Consider the following 22,217-nt stretch of genomic DNA (forward strand, 5'->3'; position numbering starts at 1 on the left):
CGATTAGTAGCAAGGGATCTCTTATATGTACCATCCCACAGAAAGGATAGCACATACCACGGTCTTTGATATACCGGTCGTGGTGCACTGGCTGGAGCGAGAAATAGCCCAATGGGCCCACCGACGGGGATCGACCCTAGACCGACCGTGCACCAGGCGTGCGCTTTACCACTGAGCTACGTCTCGTCCCGCAGTTTAAAGAGTTAGTAGCTCTGCGTGAACCAAACAATGCAATTAACGCCAAGCTCATTTAGTTTTGTGGACGATAATATGGATAATTGGGAAGCGGGGGGGGGGGGGGGGGGGGGGGGGGGGGGAGGGGGTGGGGGGAGGGGATGGATGCCCTGATTATTTATTGAACCGTCCTCCCCACCCACCCCGCTGAAATACGATATTTTAACAGTATCAGCTGCTCCAGTATGAACACCGTAGAACATTTTTCCTTCCTGCGAGATCTTCATTAGCACCAAATAACAGATCAGTTCTTCAAATTCTTCGCGCTGATCACGCATCCAGGGCCGTATCTAGAAGAGGCCAGGGGGAGGGGGTAGTATATATAGAGGCAAGCGCCGTTCTTATTAAAATAAAGTTCACCTATTCTCTTCCAGTTAAAAACAGCACCCATATTACCGTCTCTCGATTCGTTTGGTAATCACCCCCACTTATTTTAGAACTAGACACGGCCCTGGGATAGCCTTGTATATCAACAATTATCTGTGAGACGAAAACAGCAGATTCTAGTGAAAATTCCTAATTCGCGATAGAAGACGGTACGACGAAAACAAACTGAGAACTACAAGATATGAAACGTTTAATGGAACGAATCCTCGCTGTGACTAACGTTATGAGTTATATAGCGTTGTGTATCAGTGGTAAGTAAAATAACATTTTTAAAAGTATGTTTGTTTATTTACTTATTTATTATTTGTACTCATACTCATTAGTATAAAGGCTTACTAGCTTCTGACATGCATATAGGTTTACTAGTGTAAAATTGTATAAATGAGAGAGAGAGAGAGAGAGAGAGAGAGAGAGAGAGAGAGAGAGAGAGAGAGAGAGAGAGAGAGAGAGAGAGAGAGAGAGAGAGACAGAGAGAGAGAGAGAGAGAGAGAGAGAGACAGACAGAGAGAGAGAGAGAGAGAGAGAGAGAGAGAGAGAGAGAGAGAGAGAGAGAGAGAGAGAGAGAGAGAGAGAGAGAGAGAGAGAGAGACAGAGAGAGAGAGAGAGAGAGAGAGAGAGGGAGAGAGAGAGAGACACACACACACACGCAGAGACAGACAGATAGAGACAGAGAGAGGAGAGAAAGACAAAGACAGAGAAAGACCCAGATAGTGAGAGAGAGAGAGAGAGAGAGAGAGAGAGAGAGAGAGAGAGAGAGAGAGAGAGAGAGAGAGAGAGAGAGAGAGAGAGAGAGAGAGAGCGGGGGGGGGGCGGGGGGGGGGATTTACAGACCCAGATAGAGAGACACACACACACACAGAGAGAGAGAGAGAGAGAGAGAGAGAGAGAGAGAGAGAGAGAGAGAGAGAGAGAGAGAGTAATGTGATGCACTATCAGCAAGTGCAGACAGTGTTCTGTTGAAACATAACTAAAACTAAATGAAACCATTTACTATTTGAGGTCACGTGCCCGACGAACAGCTGCTGTTCGAGTACCTGCTGAGGAACCACGAGAAGTCGGTTCGTCCCGTCGTCAATTCCTCCACCGTGGTGCTCGTCAAGTTCGCCCTGCGTCTCAATCAGATCATTGACCTAGTAAGTCGGAATCCATCTTGTTTATCAAACAGAGAAAACAGCACGCATCCCCCACTTTCTAAATCTCCAGACACCCCCTCCCACACCCCACCTCCAACACCACCACCATCACTACCACTACTACTATCAACACCACCATCACCACCACTACTACTATCAACACCACCACCACCACCATCACCACCACTACTACTATCAACACCACCATCACCACCACCACCACCACCACCACCACCACCACCACCACCACCACCACCACCACCACCACCACCACCACCACCACCATCATCACCACCACCATCATCACCACCACCACCATCATCACCACCATCACCACCACTACTACTATCAACACCACCATCACCACCACCACCACCACCACCACCACCTCCACCACCATCACCACCATCACCACCACCATCACCACCATCACCACCACCATCATCACCACCATCACCATCACCTCCACCATCGCCATCATCACCTCCATTACAACCACCACCACCACCGCCACCACATCCACCATCACCACCACCACCATCACCACCACCACCATCGCCCCGCCCCTCCCCCTCCCCAGTATGTCCTAATGCTTGTGTTGTTTATTAAAGTAGATGAAAGTCTAGGCGGAACTACTCTTCCCCATAAATTATTATATTTAATATTTAGGTTTTTTAATATTGGGGATTTTCTTCCTGTGTTATTGTTGTTTTAATGCTAGGCCCAACCAGTGGTTGTATTAATATAAACATTATCACCCCCAACCAGTGGTTGTATTAATATAAACATTATCATCCCCAACCAGTGGTTGTATTAATACAAATCATTATTATCCCCAACCAGTGGTTGTATTAATATAAACATTATCATCCACAACCAGTGGTTGTATTAATACAAATCATTATCAAAGTAAAGTTGGTTTTATTTAACGACGCCACTAGAGCACATTGATTTTTTATCTTATCATCGGCTATTAGACGTCAAACATATGATCATTCTGACACTGGTTTTTTTAGAGGAAACCCGCTGTCGCCACATAGGCTACTCCTTTTTACGACAGGCAGCAAGAGATCTTTTATTTGCGCTTCCCATAGGCAGGATAGCACAAACCATGGCCTTTGTTGAACCAGTTATGGATCACTGGTCGGTGCAAGTGGTTTACACCTACCCATTGAGTCTTGCGGAGCACTCATTCAGGGTTTGGAGTCGGTATCTGGATTAAAAATCCCATGCCTCGACTGGGATCCGAACCCAGTACCTACCAGCCAAATCATTATCATCCCCAACTAGTGGTTGTATTAATATAAGACATTATCATCCCCAACCAGTGGTTGTATTAATATAAACATTATCATCCCCAACCAGTGGTTGTATTAATATAAACATTATCATCCCCAACCAGTGGTTGTATTAATATAAACATTATCATCCCCAACCAGTGGTTGTATTTATTATCATCCCCAACCAGTGGTTGTATTAATATAAAACATTATCATCCCCAACCAGTGGTTGTATTAATATAAAACATTATCATCCCCAACCAGTGGTTGTATTAATATATACATTATCAACCCCAACCAGTGGTTGTATTAATATAAAACATTACCATTATTCTTCTTTTGTGTTATCCGGAGTCGGGCCCGTCCGCACCACTATACCAACCCATGACGACTGGACTAAACCCTAGTCTGATACTCTCTCTCGTTCAGACGGATCCGGCTTCTCAAGATCTGTATTTCAGCACAGCACTACACCTTCAACGTCAGTCTAGGGGTTTTCTTGACGGGATGCAACCCATCTCGTCCCTACAAGCTGTGCACCCGAACGGCCTTAACGAGGCCACTCACGTGGACATATAAATCAGACTTTAAACTTTTAGATATGCGTTCAAAATTTCCTGCCCCGGAACCCACCCACTGGCTATGCCAGAGGCTGGATCCGTGGTAGGCGTACCTGAACCTTTATTGGATATGGGCACGTAAATAGAGTTTGAATGGGAATGGGAATGGGTCCCATTCCCATTCAAAATTTTATGTCGAAATTACTTTCTTTTTTTAATATTATTAAATAGTCCGAACCTCTCTTCTTTCTCTTATTTATTTTTGGACTGTCCTTCTAAAATGCTCCAAATTATATAAATATTCGGCCGAGCAGTCAATTCTTTTTATTTTTGGCTTGTAACTTTTTATTATTATTATTTTTAAAAATTCTATGAACGTTTTTACTAATTGCTATTTTTAAAATTCTGCCCATTTTCAACTCTACCCTGCCCCTCCCCCATCCCGAGTCAGCCACCAATCTTATCGGAGGTCGGACTCTGGATGGGCATGTTTGAAACCCTAGTGGTATAAGAGCACGTTAAAGTAGTTATCAATCAATCAATCGTGTTATCAGTATAATGCACATGTAATGCATGTAGTATATCGTATATCTCACAGTGCATGTGTATACATACCACAGGATACCTATACATATTACGAAAAACCCCAGATATCAAACAAAAGGGCAAACCCATTAGAATTTTTATCGGGGACTGGCGCCGTCTCCGCCATTAGAATAAAAACCCACCCCCAATTAGTTTAACTGACCTCACCCACTCTAAGAAAAAAAACCAAAAAAAAAAAAAAAAAAAAACACGTTTTGAAAAACTAATGGAAAGTGGATGTCTGTGTTTCTATTTACAGAATGAACGGAAACAGGTGTTGACAACCGATCTGTTTATTGACCAGGTAAGACTTTGATTTTAATACCCAACCTGTCTGGCCGTCTCCTACACCTGTAAGTGTAAGTTGAACAGATTCTTATATGTCGGTCTACCTGCCATTGTGTCTGCCTTTCAATTTGTCTTTGACTCCGTGTGTTCCAGTCTCTGTCAGTCTATCTGTATCTTTCCGTCTCTATTTGCCATTGTGTCTGCCTTTCAATTTGTCTTTTACTCCGTGTGTTCCAGTCTCTGTCAGTCAATCTGTATCTTTCCGTCTCTATCTGACATTGTGTCTGCCTTTCAAATTGTCTTTGACGCCGTGTGTTCCAGTCTCTGTCAGTCTATCTGTATCTGTCCGTCTCTACCTGCCATTGTGTCTGCCTTTCAATTTGTCTTTGACTCCGTGTGTTCCAGTCTCTGTCAGTCTATCTGTATCTGTCCGTCTCTATCTCACATTGTGTCTGCCTTTCAATTTGTCTTTGACTCCGTGTGTTCCAGTCTCTGCCAGTCAATCTGTATCTTTCCGTCTCTACCTGCCATTGTGTCTGCCTTTCAATTTGTCTTTGACGCCGTGTGTTCCAGTCTCTGTAAGTCTATCTGTATCTGTCCGTCTCTACCTGCCATTGTGTCTGCCTTTCAATTTGTCTTTGACGCCGTGTGTTCCAGTCTCTGTCAGTCTATCTGTATCTTTCCGTCTCTATCTGACATTGTGTCTGCCTTTCAATTTGTCTTTGACTCCGTGTGTTCCAGTCTCTGTCAGTCTATCTGTATCTTTCCGTCTCTATCTGACATTGTGTCTGCCTTTCAATTTGTCTTTGACTCCGTGTGTTCCAGTCTCTGCCAGTCAATCTGTATCTTTCCGTCTCTACCTGCCATTGTGTCTGCCTTTCAATTTGTCTTTGACGCCGTGTGTTCCAGTCTCTGTAAGTATATCTGTATCTGTCCGTCTCTACCTGCCATTGTGTCTGCCTTTCAATTTGTCTTTGACGCCGTGTGTTCCAGTCTCTGTCAGTCTATCTGTATCTTTCCGTCTCTATCTGACATTGTGTCTGCCTTTCAATTTGTCTTTGACTCCGTGTGTTCCAGTCTCTGTCAGTCTATCTGTATCTTTCCGTCTCTATCTGACATTGTGTCTGCCTTTCAATTTGTCTTTGACGCCGTGTGTTCCAGTCTCTGCCAGTCAATCTGTATCTTTCCGTCTCTACCTGCCATTGTGTCTGCCTTTCAATTTGTCTTTGACTCCGTGTGTTCCAGTCTCTGTCAGTCTATCTGTATCTGTCCGTCAATCTGTATCTTTCCCTCTCTATCTGACATTGTGTCTGCCTTTCAATTTGTCTTTGACTCCGTGTGTTCCAGTCTCTGCCAGTCAATCTGTATCTTTCCGTCTCTACCTGCCATTGTGTCTGCCTTTCAATTTGTCTTTGACTCCGTGTGTTCCAGTCTCTGTCAGTCTATCTGTATCTGTCCGTCAATCTGTATCTTTCCCTCTCTATCTGACATTGTGTCTGCCTTATAATTTGTCTTTGACTCCGTGTGTTCCAGTCTCTGCCAGTCAATCTGTATCTTTCCGTCTCTACCTGCCATTGTGTCTGCCTTTCAATTTGTCTTTGACTCCGTGTGTTCCAGTCTCTGTCAGTCTATCTGTATCTGTCCGTCAATCTGTATCTTTCCCTCTCTACCTGCCATTGTGTCTGCCTTTCAATTTGTCTTTGACGCCGCGTGTTCCAGTCTCTGTCAGTCTATCTGTATCTGTCCGTCTCTACCTGCCATTGTGTCTGCCTTTCAATTTGTCTTTGACTCCGTGTGTTCCAGTCTCTGCCAGTCAATCTGTATCTTTCCGTCTCTACCTGCCATTGTGTCTGCCTTTCAATTTGTCTTTGACGCCGTGTGTTCCAGTCTCTGTCAGTCTATCTGTATCTGTCCGTCTCTATCTGACATTGTGTCTGCCTTTCAATTTGTCTTTGACTCCGTGTGTTCCAGTCTCTGCCAGTCAATCTGTATCTTTCCGTCTCTACCTGCCATTGTGTCTGCCTTTCAATTTGTCTTTGACGCCGTGTGTTCCAGTCTCTGTCAGTCTATCTGTATCTGTCCGTCTCTATCTGACATTGTGTCTGCCTTTCAATTTGTCTTTGACTCCGTGTGTTCCAGTCTCTGTCAGTCTATCTGTATCTGTCCGTCTCTATCTGACATTGTGTCTGCCTTTCAATTTGTCTTTGACTCCGTGTGTTCCAGTCTCTGTCAGTCAATCTGTATCTGTCCGTCTCTACCTGACATTGTGTCTGCCTTTCAATTTGTCTTTGACGCCGTGTGTTCCAGTCTCTGTAAGTCTATCTGTATCTGTCCGTCTCTATCTGACATTGTGTCTGCCTTTCAATTTGTCTTTGACTCCGTGTGTTCCAGTCTCTGCCAGTCAATCTGTATCTGTCCGTCTCTACCTGACATTGTGTCTGCCTTTCAATTTGTCTTTGACTCCGTGTGTTCCAGTCTCTGTCAGTCAATCTGTATCTGTCCGTCTCTACCTGACATTGTGTCTGCCTTTCAATTTGTCTTTGACGCCGTGTGTTCCAGTCTCTGTCAGTCTATCTGTATCTGTCCGTCTCTATCTGACATTGTGTCTGCCTTTCAATTTGTCTTTGACTCCGTGTGTTCCAGTCTCTGCCAGTCAATCTGTATCTGTCCGTCTCTACCTGACATTGTGTCTGCCTTTCAATTTGTCTTTGACGCCGTGTGTTCCAGTCTCTGTCAGTCTATCTGTATCTGTCCGTCTCTATCTGACATTGTGTCTGCCTATCAATTTGTCTTTGACTCCGTGTGTTCCAGTCTCTGTCAGTCTATCTGTATCTGTCCGTCTCTATCTGACATTGTGTCTGCCTTTCAATTTGTCTTTGACTCCGTGTGTTCCAGTCTCTGTCAGTCAATCTGTATCTGTCCGTCTCTACCTGACATTGTGTCTGCCTTTCAATTTGTCTTTGACGCCGTGTGTTCCAGTCTCTGTAAGTCTATCTGTATCTGTCCGTCTCTATCTGACATTGTGTCTGCCTTTCAATTTGTCTTTGACTCCGTGTGTTCCAGTCTCTGCCAGTCAATCTGTATCTGTCCGTCTCTACCTGACATTGTGTCTGCCTTTCAATTTGTCTTTGACTCCGTGTGTTCCAGTCTCTGTCAGTCAATCTGTATCTGTCCGTCTCTACCTGACATTGTGTCTGCCTTTCAATTTGTCTTTGACGCCGTGTGTTCCAGTCTCTGTCAGTCTATCTGTATCTGTCCGTCTCTATCTGACATTGTGTCTGCCTTTCAATTTGTCTTTGACTCCGTGTGTTCCAGTCTCTGTCAGTCTATCTGTATCTGTCCGTCAATCTGTATCTTTCCCTCTCTATCTGACATTGTGTCTGCCTTTCAATTTGTCTTTGACTCCGTGTGTTCCAGTCTTTGTCAGTCAATCTGTATCTTTCCGTCTCTATCTGACATTGTTTCTCTTCTTTATTTCCCTCCGTCCCCCTTCTTCTCTGTATCTGTCTCTTTGTCGGTCTCTGCCTCTAGGTTTCTCTGTCCCCCTCTCTTTCCTCTCTGTGTCTTTCCCCTCTCACTCTCTTTCCTCTATATGTCCCTTTCATGTCTCCTTCCTCTCTCTCTCTCTCGCTTCCCCTCTCTTATCCTTTATCTCTCTCTCCTCTCCCCCCTCTCTCCCTTTTACTACCCCCTCTCTCTCTGTCTCTCTCCGTCTCTGTCTGTCTGTCTCTCTCTCTGTCTGTCTCTCCCAGTCTTTCCGTCTCTCTCTATTTCTTTACAGTACTATACAATGGATACAATAGTTGTAAGGTTGACATTCGCTATCGGTCAAACTTAAGACAGGACTCGACATTGCACCCGGCCCTCCAGAATTGCGAACAGCACATCATTCTGGTCGATTTAACTTCGTTCACGAAGCTAGATCTTCAACAACTGGCGCTGTTCAACGACAAACCTGATCAACTTACACGTCGTAAATTAACTTTCTCAAACATTGGCTCTAGGATAATCTACTTGCCTTTTCCACGGTAATTATCTCCGAGCAGTTTGTTTTCGTGATTAGCAATCCACGGCTAAACTAGTCCCGCGGCAACTCAGCTCTGATAGTATTAAGTTTTATGTGCGATATTTTTAGTAATTGGTGAAAAAAAGAACCCAAACCAAATAAAATGTTAACTACGTGCGGATCTGGCGTTAATTTCAAGTCTCTGCTAAGTTAAGGATTGGAGTCTAGTTAGGGGAGGTAACTGATTTACCGCCAGTAACAACACTTCATCAAGAAGCAGCTGACTGTAATGGAATTATCTTGTAGCGACAAAATACTCTCATTAAAACTGCCGCGGTTATCTCCTTCGACCATCTTTCAGAGGTAACAATTGTCACAGCTCTGGCAGTTATGTTCATCATACAGGGCTATTCCTGCCCCGGAATCACCCACTGGCTATGTCAGAGACTGGATACGTGGTAAGCGTGCCTGAACCTTTATTGGATATGGACACGTAAATAGAGTTCCTTCCTTCCTACAGGGTTATACTGTTAACCAGTCTATTTTCTTACGCTCAAACACCGCTTCACCTACCATGAACGCCCTCGAGCGATAGTCGTCGCGGGACGTAGCTGTAAAACGCTCGCAGACTGTTTTATATTAATACAACCAGTGGTTGTATTAATATAAAACATTATCATCCCCAACCAGTGGTTGCATAAGACAGTCTATTTTCTTACGTCCAAACACCGCTTTGCCTACCATGAACGCCTTCGAGCGATGGTTTTAGCCCAGTAGTAAAGTACTCGCTTGATGCGCGGTCGGTCTAGGATCGATTCCCTTCGGTGGGCTCATTTGGGCTATTTCTCATTTCAGCCAGTGCACCATGACTGGTACATCAAAAGCCGTGGTATGTATTATCCTGTTTGTGGGATGATGCATATAAAATATCCCTTGCTACTAATGAAAAAACAAACATGTAATGGATTTCCTCTCTAAGACATATATGTCGCAATTACCAAATGTTTGACATTCAATAGCCGATTATTAATAAAGCAATGTGCTCTAGTGGTGTCGCTAAACAAAATACATTTTTAACTCGAGCGATGGTAATCGTGTGTACTCTAGAGTATATAATAGAGTATTTGAACGACAATTGAAAACCGATAAATGGAGTATACACTCGAATACTCTGCTAAGTCTTGAGGCTAACATCGGCCGTGTTCGAGAGAGAGAGAGAGAGAGTACTCGAGTAAGTCATAATATACCCTGGAGTGCTGCAACGAGAAATGAAGTATACTCTCAAATTACCGAATACGTCATCAAGTCTCCGGGCTGTCTTCGGGCGATTGGTATTCTTGTATGTTCTCGACTTTTTTAGCAACGATATTTGGGTTCTGTTAAATCAAATCACTACTCATTGATCGTAATGTTAACATTTTCTAATTGAACTGGTGTACGCAATGTGCATTTAATGTTATTATAAGGGATATTGCATTTAACGATGTTATCCCTCCATCCATCCATTCGTTGATCCGTCTATCCATCTGTCCATCAATCCATGTTATAAGGAATATTGCGTTTAACAATGTTATCCCTCCCTTTCTCCACCCCTCCATCCATTCATCTTTCCATTAGTTAATCCATTCATCCATTCATGTATCCATCCATCCATTCATCTATCCATCCATACATCCATCCATCCATCCATCCATCCATCCATCCATCCATCCAATCATCCATCCATCCGTCCGTCCGTCCGTCCGTCCGCCCGCCCGCCCATTCATCCATCTATCCATCCATCCATCCATCCATCCATACACACATAAATCCATACATGCACCCACCTACCCAAAAGCCACCCACCCACCGAAAAACACCAATTCACCCCCAAAACCCCATCCATCCATCCATCCATCCATCCATCCATCCATCCATACACTACCTCCCTACCTACCTACCTACCTGCCCATCCTTACAACCAACCAACCCATCCACCTACCTACCTACCTACTTGCCTGCCTGCCTGCCTGCCTGCCTACCTACCTACCTACCTACATATTTACCTATATATATATATATACCTATCTACCTACCCACCTACCTACCTACCTACTTGTCTACATGCCTACCTACCTATCTACCTACGTACCTACCTATCTTCCTACCTAGTTAGCTATCCAATCCATTCAACAATTCATCAATGCATGCCACAGTGTAAAAAATACGTTACAACGGTATTTAAATGCAATAACCATAATACACAGGAGGTCGTTAGAACGAGGTTTGACTGTTCATGGCTAAGCAGAAATAAAAAAAACCCCAAAACCCCATACAACTGATTGCTTTAGTTGTTTGGCCAATTACTGTTCGCCAACTATCTCAAGAAACAACGGCGCGAATTGTTTAACTGTATTTTAAAGCAATTAGCTTTTTTATCCACCGCAATGCACGCTTTTAAAAGGCATATGTCAGTCGTTATATCTTGACGTTCAGCAAGCTCGAATACTCGAAAGCGCTGGTAAATATACTGAACACCAATGGTAATGCATCACCTATAGTCCTTCTACAAAAGTTGGTGTTTTTTATGTGTTTTTTGTGTGTTTTTTGTAAATAATTTTAGTTTGGTTTGACGTAAGAAGAAAAATAAAAGTGTTTAGAAAACAATCGGTTCAAAAATAAATAACTTGCAGTAAATTCCATAGTATGAAAAAAGGCGTTCCCTGTGGGACGGACTATAGTTTTCAGTTATCATTGCATGTGTGAACTTGCTATAAAATATATAATAACACTAAGGCCAACCCTCGCCTCTGGTGAGCCGGTGGTTACGTACTTAACGCATCACGCCAGGAATTAGTCTTAGAACTGAAGAAACAAACTTACCTGATTTTTCGGATGCATAGCAATGTTCTGTGATAATATCCATCCCAGTAAGCCAGCACCAAGTATATATTATGTTTCAATACAAAATAAACCACCATTGTCAAAGTGTGGAAATAACTGTATCATATTTTGTCCATACATTAGCACAGGGACTGCAATGATAATCGGAGTTAATTGGTCTTTTCTTTCCGTGGCGTGTACCCGAAGATAGGTATAGGTAACTAGTTTAACGTGCTCATATACCACTAGGATTTCGAACACGTCTGTCTCGGGATTAGCCTCTGACATCGCTAGTGACTAAGTCCAGGACAGGAAGTGTGTGTATGTGTGTGTGTGTGAATAAAATTTAGAAGTTAGATCAGAGACATAAAGCCAAAAAGGGATAGCTGATCTATTCTAATTATGTCTAAGTATATCTGGCAAAAATAAAATTAGAATGCTCGGTCGAAAAGGTTTTAAGGTGATTTGAGCAATTTAGACGGGCTATCAAAAGTAAAGTGTGTCGGACTATTTACAAAAAACTAAACATAAAATTTTCAATTAAAGTTCGACTAAGCCCTTACCTAGAGGCAAAGTTCTTAGAGGTTGGCCTACGGCGACCTGATGAGCGGAGAACTGGCAAAGGCGGGGATGAAGTGCTTCCATCTCTGGTCGGCGAGGATGGTGATGACACTCCGGTAGTCGTTGCCAAAATGGGCCTTGACAATCCTGTTGATGGCGTGGCTATCCATCTCTCTAACCAGGACCGCCTGGCGATAGACTCCTTCTCGGCGCTGAGTTAGTACCAACCCCGTCTTGCCGGCTGTAGACGTGATGGTGTGTAGCTCGTAAGCGCTTCAATCAGGCAGTTGTTGTAGCTCTGATTCCACTAGTCCGCCCACCAGTGATGCCGGATCCGAGGTGTCCCCCTGCACGAACTTCAGGAAGCCGGACCTGATTTTCCCGATCTGAACTTTCCAGACGGCTTCCGAGTCGGAGGGAGACGGTGCTGATGAAGGAAGGTCGCTCGGCTGAACTACGGCCTTCCTCTTCGCAACGGCTCCTGCCCGGACCGCCGCCTTCCGAACTGGCAAGACTGGCGACAGTGGCCAGTTACGTGTAGGCGGTAGCGTAGAGGGAGATGGATGTCCGTCTGCGGGCGTCTCGCACATCGGCATGTTGAGAGCATCCCTCGGTGTTGACGACGGGTCCGGATGAGCTGGTCCTTTCGTCTTGGGTCGAGTCGGGGGCGGCGACGCAGAAGGAACCGCCTTTGGCGGTTCAGCCGCCAGTTTTGGTTCCCCCTGTGCCGTCCCTGGCGCACTTTTCCTCTCCTCCCCCTCCTCTTCGTCTTCTCCACTGCGTCGCCGTACACCAAAGTCACGGTTGCCCGTGACCCGGTGTACGCGATGCGTTACTCCAGTAAGTTCCCGTAGCTTTGTAGCAGTACCCCACGTGTGTGTGTGTGTGTGTGTGTGTGTGTGTGTGTGTGTGTGTGTGTGTGTGTGTGTTTGTGTGTGTGTGTGTGTGTGTGTGTGTGTGTGTGTGTGTGTGTGTGTGTGTGTGTGTGTGTTTGTGTGTGTTTGTGTGTGTGTATGTGTGTGTGTGTTTGTATGTGTGTGTGTGTGTGTGTGTTTGTATGTGTGTGTGTGTGTGTGTATGTGTTTGTGTATGTGTGTGTGTGTGTGTGTGTTTGTATGTGTGTGTGTGTGTGTGTGTGTGTGTGTGTGTGTGTTTGTATGTGTGTGTGTGTGTGTGTTTGTATGTGTGTGTGTGTGTGTGTTTGTATGTGTGTGTGTGTGTGTTTGTATGTGTGTGTGTGTGTGTGTGTGTTTGTGTATGTGTGTGTTTGTATGTGTGTGTGTGTGTGTGTTTGTATGTGTGTGTGTGCGTGTGTGTGTGTGTGTTTGTGTGTCTGTTTGTGTGTGTATGTGTGGTTGTGTGTGTGTGGTGTGTGTGTGTGTGTGTGTGTGTGTGTGTGTGTGTGTGTGTAATGCGAGAGAAACTGACGACACGTCTAATCTCATTGTGAATCAAGCTGACAGTGCCTGTACCTGTGATTCCTGATTGGCAGGTGTATATTTGGAAGGTAAATAGTCGAGGTAATTAATTACCGCTTTCAAGACACACCAAAAAATACGTGTATTGTGGGATAACCTGCCACCCTTAAAATGGTAATGGGCATTATCAGCCGTCCTGCTTTAGTACTGTAAATAATTATGTAAAACCCTTGATTAAGTAGACTTTCCCATCTAAAATAACAAAAGTGACCAATTACGTAATCCCAAAGAAAAGCAAATTATCACTTGGGTATCGTGAGTAGCCGTTTTTGCTCCAACGTACTCTACCAATAGGCCTAATAATATGCATCTTTACTTTGGATTTTTTTTTTAAGAGAGAAAAATGCTAATAACTCCATTTCGTTCTATTGATGCAAATTGAAATATATTTAGTAAAATAATTTATTATACTATCGAGTCATTTATGTTGTTTTACAAGCCAGTTTCATGAAAGCGAAGCGTCTTGTAAATTAGAGCGTTTGTTTGCTCTGTGCATACAGGAGTTGGTAGGAGCTGATGTCACTTCGCTCCAAGCTATAGTACCGGACGCCACAAAAACGAAACACAATGGCTTCCCAGTTAGCAGGAATAATCACAGATTTTTATTAACTCCAAAATTTCATTTCTTAAAATGTCAGTATGTGTTGATGGGTCCAGGTATGCATCTTTCCAACACATAAGGCTCATGTTTGTGTTTATTTCTCCTTTAAGAGGACTATCATTCATTAGGAGATACGGAACGGGATGTTTCATTGCCACTTATTTCAGGAATGGACGGACGAGAACCTCAAATGGGCACCAGAGGACTTCAATGGTATTAGGTCACTGAGAGTGTCAGCTAACGAAATCTGGAGACCGGACACTTTGATCTACAACAAGTGAGACATTCGACTGTATTCGGTTTTATTCGTGACTTTTCAGTCGGTAAATTAAAAAGAAACCTCATTTCCTGTACGGGAAAAATCACACTCAGGGGAGTTAACTCAATGGTGTCTTCCTATTAGCCAAAATAACAAATTAATGCAGGATTTTCAATATATATACATGTATATATATTGTTGCCTATTTATATATAAATTGAAACAACGTTTGTTGGAAATGGAAAAAAACCAGTTCATGAACATTGGCTATAATAAAAATATAATATTACGGTTGAATTTACATATGCACACGGGCTCTCATTTTTGTAGGGGCAAGAAAATGCCCGAATGTGTATAATATTATTCGACATTATTGTCAAACCGCTATATAGAGATACAAACGAATCACTACGCATTTTCCAAGGAATACAACTAATTTTGTGGGTATCATGATAAAAATAATGTTGGCAAAAACGTTTCAGGCCACCATATTAGTCTTTAATATATCTATCAAGTTGTTTTGTTTTTGCCAGAATTTCAGGATTTGCTCCAACCTTAGATGTGGAGGGTGGGCAGTCGCTGTCCCCTGACTCGTACGCTTAAGTTAATTTATCATTTATCAGGGGCGGCACAGTGTAAAAAAAATAGTGGTACGGCTCGTGGTTGCCAGACTCGCCTTTCAAATTAGTTGTAAGGACATTTTCACATATATAACAGATATAACACACACACACACACACACACACACACACACACACACACACACACACACACACACACACAATGTGGTACGGCCATGGCCGTACCGTCTGCGCCGCCCCTGTTTATTATGTTTTGAATCAAATCTTTGTCATGTGTAATTTTATTCATTCTGTTTCCAGCGCTGACGAATCCACATCTGGGTTTCTTGTCGGCAAATATGTTCTCATCCACCACGACGGCTCCATCTTCTGGCCCGTGCCGCTCAAACTGAAGAGCTCCTGCAAGGTGAACATCGTTCTGTTTCCCTTCGACGAGCAGAAGTGTTCCGTCCTGTTCGGTTCGTTCGCCTACGACGAGCGGTGGGTGGACTACGTCACCATGCGCAACAGCACCGTCGTCGAGATGGATTACTACATCCGGAACACGGAGTGGCAGCTGCACACCGTTACCCTGGAGAAGTGTATCACTGCGCGGGACGGCTGCTCCGAGCCCAAGGCGAGCATCTCGCTGCGACTGCGGCTGCGCCGGAACACGTTCTACTACATGGCCAACATCATCGTGCCGTGCATCATGCTGTCGGTGTTGATGCTGTTCACGTTCTGGCTGCCGCCCACGTCGACGGAGAAGATCCCCATGGGGCTGTCCGTGTTCCTCACGTTCTTCATGTTCATGCTGCTCGTCGCCGAGGAGGTTCCCGCCACGTCGGAGGAGGTTCCGCTGATAGGTCGGTTACACGTCTGTTACACATCTGTTACACGTCTGTTGTATGTCTGTTACACGTCGGTTACACATCTGTTACACGTCGGTTACACGTCTGTTACACATCTGTTACACATCTATTGTAGGTCGGTTACACGTCTGTCACACGTCTGTTGTAGGTCTGTTACACGTCTGTTGCACATATGTTGTAGGTCAGTTACATGTCTGTTACACGTATGTTACACGTCTGTTGTAGGTCTGTTACCCGTCTGCTACACGTCTGTTGTAGGTCTGTTACACGTCGGTTACACGTCTGTTACACGTCTGATGTAGGTCTGTTACACATCTGTTGTAGGTCTGTTACACGTCTGTTGTAGGTCTGTTACACGTCTGATGTAGGTCTGATGTAGGTCTGTTACACGTCTGTTACACGTCTGATGTAGGTCTGTTTCCCGTTTGTTGTAGGTACGAGCCAGTTGTAAGCCACTAAGGTAGATAATTTTCTAAGTAGGATGCTAAGTTTCTGTGTAAAAACGGATCTAATACTTAATACCTTTTTATGAAACTCGGCGTTCCAGGCCATATGTCTTACATATTCTGTAATTATCGCTTAGCAAATAAACGGACAAAATTACTTCATGGATGTCCGATACAAATAATTACTGCTTTAATAAATTCGTTACCAAGTGGGCAATGTACCATTCTCTATTTGATATATAATCTTAAAATTACTTTTGTTCATTCATTTGTTTTCATCAGCCCCAACAGGTCACGTAAAATTGATGTAAAGTAAAACACCTTCATATCTGTATGCCTATTGTATATCCTACTTCTTTTTACAGACCACTGAAATGTTGTTATAAATAATGATAAATATGTACATAATCAAAACACGTGCGTGTGTATGTGTGTGCATATTAGTTTTCTCTCTCTCTCTCTCTCTCTCTCTCTCTCTCTCTCTCTCTCTCTCTCTCTCTCTCTCTCTCTCTCTCTCTCTCTCTCTCTCTCTCTCATTTTCATATATCATTATATACTTTCATTTACTCTAGATACTTGTTAAAATCCAGGTCCTTGTGAATATATTATTTTAATTAAGTCTGCCTATAAAGTAGTAACTACATTGTGTGTGTATAAATTATATATAAAATTACTTTAACAACCCATGTCTTCTCCCTTTGCATGGGTTGATATTTGTCAACAAGGGAATGGTCAAGAAAAAATAAACAGTTATTAAATTTAAAAAAAACAAACAAAAAAACACAATTACGTCCAAGATGTTCCCAAAAGTCGGTAACCAATATATTATTTAAATAATTCACACTTCTTCGCAGAGACGATTTTAATCATTAAAGGGGGACTTACGACTTCCGTAAAGTTGCTTTGTGGAACGGCTGTAAAATTTACGGTGCCAGTTGTAACACTCACCTTAAGTCACTACAATTAACCGTAACTACATTTTGTTTCGTGGAACGGGTCCTTGTAGTATCTTTTAGGTCTCTTATATGTTAGCTCTGTATTATCTTATGTGTGTACATTCTGTTATAGATATGCGTCATTTTGTATGTCTGGGGACGCATCAATCTAATTAAAATTAGCTCCACTATTACATGTGGATCTAACACCAGCCAGTTGGAGCTCATGTCCACCAATCAAAACCTTACTTGCAGAATCATGCCAGTGATTTAAAACTAACAACACTGCGTAGTCCCCAATGTCCACGTAACATTTTGTCTGTAAATAATAATTTAAATATTGACCAATCACACTTCGCCTTTTATAACGTTATTTGGGAGTATACAAATTCTAAAAATATCGGGCGAGTCTATTTTAGTGGCCGCAGTACAGCGAACCATACCAATACGTACGGGGTGGGTTATCAGTCTTCAATTTTACATTAAAAATTATTTATTTATTTATTAAAAACCCCCCCCAACTAAATCAGTCTTCAGTTTTACATTACAAATTATTTATTTTATAAAATAAAACATGTTTTACGGCATTCGTAATTCACACGAAACATGTTGTATACCCTCAGGATAATTCGGAATGTTTTCATATTATTTTTAAATCACTGGCAGGATTCTGCAAGTAAGGTTTTGATTGGTGGACATGAGCTCCAACTGGCTGGTGTTAGATCCACATGTAATAGTGGAGCTAATTTTAATTAGATTGGGGACGCATGTGCAGGGATTTTAGCAGCGGGCCTCGACTGTGTAGAGTTTATAGGGGTGGGGGAGAAAATCTGCTGAAAAAGAAAAAGAAAATTGGCTCGAGCAGGAAGGGATTTCGATCCCCAAAACCCAATCTTACAGATGCGTCTAGTCTATATTATCTTATAGGTCTGCAGTCTTTTAGTATTTTAGCCTTTAATGAATATACTTGCAGTCTCTTACAAGTGTGTGACATCGTATAAGTCTGCAGTCTTGTCTAGGTATATAACATAATTATGTAGTGAGGCGGGGCGTAGCGCAGTGGTAAAGCGCTCGCTTGATGCGCGGTCAGTTTGGGATCGATTCCCGTCGGTGGGCCCACTAGGCTATTTCTCGTCACAGAAAGTGCATCAGGATTGGTATATCGAAGGCCGTGATATGTGCTATCCTGTCGGTGGGATGGTGCATATAAAAGATCCCTGGCTACTAATGGAAACATGACTCTATGACTGCCAAAACGTTTTTAATTATGTAGTCTTATCTAGGTCTAACATAAGTTTGTATTCTTATCTAGGTCTATGACATAAGTCTGTAGTCTAATAAATAGGCTTGTATTCTGTTAGAGGTCTGTGGTATCTTATAGATTGACAGTCTGTTAGAGGTTTGTGTAAGTATGTGGACCAGCTGCTAATAGGCCTGTGTTATCCTGTATCCCAACATGATGAATGCTCAAACCTCATTTCTCTTAGACATTTTCTTTCTTTCATATTTTTGTTTTCCAATTTTAAAATGTTTTTTTAACCGCTAATTTACAGAGTACATGTACTAACTACGCTTTTCTTAAATTATCTTTTTTTCTTAGACAATCCAATAGATCTCAGGTCAGCATGTTGTTTGTAGAAGCCCAAAATTAATTGTATACGAAATAAAAAATTAAAAAAAGTGCGTATACACGAAATCTGTGGAGTCTTTCATTATTTCCAGGAATCTACCTGTGCGTTGTCATGGCGATGACGTCAATGTCCGTCATCCTCGGGGTGATCATCATCAACATCTACAACCGCGGCATGAAGATGAGAAGGGCGCCATCTTGGGTTCGGCGTCTGATTCTGGAGCGTATCTCGAGACTCGTGTGGATGGGGTGCGACATCGAGGTCCTCGCGGCAACCATCCGACTAGTAGGTTATCATTCATTTCATTTCGACTTATTTTCGTGCTTATATCCAATTGATGTTCAAGCACGCTGTCCTGGGCACACACCTCAGCTATCTGGGCTGTCTATCCAGGACAGTGGGTTAGTTAGTAGTTGGTTAGTGGTTAGTGAGAGAGAAGAGGGTGTAATGGCCTTACACCTACCCATTGAGCCCTTAAGAACTCGCTCTGAGTTGAAGCCAGTACCGGGCTGCGAACGCTGTACCTACTAGCCTGTAGTATGATGACTTAACCACTGGGCCACCGAGGCCTGTGGTATGTCATCAGTGAACCTTACAGTACCACACCACCAGATGGCGTGTTGTTACCAAACCCGGGGCGGGATTTGGCCCAGTCGGTTGAGTGCTCGCTTGAGGTGCTTGCGTCGCAGGATCGAACCACCTTGGTGGATCAATTCAGCTGATTATTTTTTCTCGTTCCAACTAGTCCACCACAACTGGTCAAAGGCCGTGATATGTGCTTTTCTGTCTGTGGGAAAGTTGCTGTCAGTCGGTATCATCCGAGCTCGGTGTACACGGAACCTGTAGTGCATGCTGGGTAATGATTCCCCACTTGGGAGACACACCCAGAATCGCACCTGTAGAGTGAAACTCGATGTATGTGGCCTTACACCTACCCATTGAGCCTTACGGTGCACTCATCTCGGTTAGAGAGACGGTACTGGCATGAAAAAAAAACCCCATTTCCTCAAGTGAGATACGAACCCAGTACCTACCAGCCTCGTGTTCGATGGCATAACCACTACACCATCGAGGCCGGTTAAATAGTATACATACTTCGTTTGACAAGAGTTGTCATTTATTTTGTGTCATTATTGCCAATTAATGATATGTGTATTTGTGTGTATTGTAATGTGTTTAATTACAAAACACGCTGCTAAACGATAGGCAATCCAGTTAATATTTGTTGTATAATGCAACAGGGATCCGAAAACAGAAAGTAGAAAACATTGACTATATAAACGACCCCCTCCCCATACACACACACTTCCAAAAAAAAAAAAGATAAATAAATAATAAAAAATAAGCAACAGACAACAACTAATAAAATGTATAATTCTATTTTCCTTTCAGGACGATCGTTTTCGAGATTTCGTGCTGAGAAAAGATGCTAGCCCGGAGACTGAAGAAACGTTAGAACCAACACAAGATAACAGTCAGTCGGTGAGAATCGATCGTGCTGCAGCTAGAGGGTGCACCACCGTGACCACTCGAGCAGACGTGCATTGTAAGACTTCAGTGTCAGATTCCAGGCAGCTGGAACTAGTCAGAACCGTGTTCGAAGATACACTAGTGGCAGCAGACACCCACGCCCATTCAGACGACCGGGAACGCGAACTCGAAGAATCAGGAACAGAGGATAAAAGTAAAGTAGACAAAGCAACAACAGACGCCAAAGTAAGAACAGACACACCAGGAAGTGATGTCAAGGCAACAACAGACGCCAAAGTAAGAACAGACACACCAGGAAGTGATGTCAAGGCAACAACAGACGCCAAAGTAAGAACAAACACACCAGGAAGTGATGTCAAGGCAATAACAGACGCCAAAGTAAGAACAGACATATCAGAAAGTGATGTCAAGGCAACAACAGACGCCAAAGGAAGAACAGACACACCAGAAAGTGATGCCAAGGCAACAACAGACGCCAAACTAAGAACAGATAAACCAGGAAGTCATGACAAGGCAACAACAGACATCACAGTAAGAACAGACGCACCTGGAAGTGATGTCAAGGCAACAACAGACGTCAAAATAAGAACAGACACACCAGGAAGTCATGACAAGGCAACAGCAGACGCCAAAGTAAGAACAGACACACCAGGAAGTGATGTCAAGGAAACAACAGACGTCAAAGTAAGAACAGATGCACCAGGATGTCACGACAAGGCAACAACAGACGTCAAAGAAAGAACATACGCACCTGGAAGTAATGCCAAGGCAAGAACAGACGTCAAAATAAGAACAGACACACCAGGAAGTGATGTCATGGAAACAACAGAGGTCAAAGTAAGAAGAGACTCAACAAGAAAAAGAGACGATAATGCAACACCAGACAACACAATGGCAATCGCCGGGCAAATGCGATCAGACGCTAAAGCAACAACTGAAGAAAATGCAGAAATGGGCGATGAAGCTAAAACGGACGGCATAACTGAAATTGAGAACAAGACAAGAACAGAAGGGGTAACAACAGGTGAAAAGGCAACTGAAGACGAAACAGCAACATTCAGTAAAGCAGCAAAAGACAAAAGAACAACAGGCAAAAAAGCAACAACAGGAACTGCATTGTCGACAGACAAGCACACAGCAAATGAGAGAACAACCGATGGTGATACACAAACTGACTTAAAACTAGATGACGCTGGTGACGTCACTGAAATCACACCTGGGGCTGCGCCGAGTTCTGGTGACGTCATACGTGAATCGACGTATCGATGCTGGACGTGGGAGAACCAGTCGAAGAGATTGATCGTCGCCGAATGGCAACAAATGGCAGCCGTGATGGATCGATTCCTCTTCTGGGCATCGTTGTGTTTGACTTTCATAGCTTATTTCACTATCCTTGTCGTCATACCGCTACAGTACAGGTAGACAAACAGTTTGACTTTCATAGCGTGTTTTTCGATTATATTCGTCATACCACTACAGTACCGATAGATAAAGAAATAGAGATTGTGAGCTATTAAAAACTGTAGTTGTCTTTGTATTTTGTATAAGTAAATGATGTTATAATATTACTTGAGATTGTGCATTTATTAAAATAGTAGGGGCAGGACATAGCTCAGTGGTACAGCGCTCGCTCGATGCGCGGTCGGTCTGGGGTCGATCCCCGTCGGTGGGCCCATTGGGCTATTTCTCGTCACAGCCAGTGCACCACGACTGATGTGTCAAAGGCCGTGGTATGTGCTATGCTGTCTGTAGGATGGTGCATATAAAAGATCCCTTGCTGCGAATCTGAAAGAGTAGCCCATGAAGTGGCGACAGCGGGTTTCCTCTCTCAATATATGTGTGGTCCTTAACTATATGTCTGACGCCATATAACCGTAATTAAAATGTGTTGAGTGCGTCGTTAAATAAAACATTTCTTTCTTTATTAAAATAGTTGTTTGAATTTTGCATTAGTGAATGTTATAATATTACTTGAGATTGTGAGGTTTTTTTTACAACTGTAGTTATGTTTGAATTTTGCATTAGTAAATAATGTTAAACTATTACTT

At 43.2% G+C, this 22,217-nt stretch overlaps 1 protein-coding gene across 1 annotated transcript; it reads left to right on the forward strand.

Moving 5' to 3' along the window:
• Positions 1-844: 844 nt before the first annotated feature.
• Positions 845-21,808, forward strand: LOC121385135. The gene is made up of 7 exons (XM_041515673.1): positions 845-872; positions 1,621-1,754; positions 4,439-4,483; positions 14,143-14,252; positions 15,116-15,660; positions 18,770-18,963; positions 20,071-21,808. Exons 1-7 carry the CDS (start codon positions 845-847, stop codon positions 21,589-21,591), a joined length of 2,577 nt encoding a protein of 858 aa, XP_041371607.1. The 3' UTR covers positions 21,592-21,808.
• The last annotated feature ends 409 nt before the right edge of the window (positions 21,809-22,217 follow it).

Source organism: Gigantopelta aegis, chromosome 11, assembly GCF_016097555.1.
Source record: "Gigantopelta aegis isolate Gae_Host chromosome 11, Gae_host_genome, whole genome shotgun sequence".
NCBI lineage: Eukaryota > Metazoa > Mollusca > Gastropoda > Neomphalida > Peltospiridae > Gigantopelta > Gigantopelta aegis.

Bases quoted from the DNA above. Each gene is read 5' to 3' on its own strand.
- LOC121385135 (XM_041515673.1), top strand. From the start codon at position 845: ATGAGTTATATAGCGTTGTGTATCAGTG. The intron at 1,755-4,438 runs GTAAGTCGGAAT...TTCTATTTACAG, and splicing joins TCAATCAGATCATTGACCTA to AATGAACGGAAACAGGTGTT. The intron at 18,964-20,070 runs GTAGGTTATCAT...TTTTCCTTTCAG, and splicing joins TCGCGGCAACCATCCGACTA to GACGATCGTTTTCGAGATTT.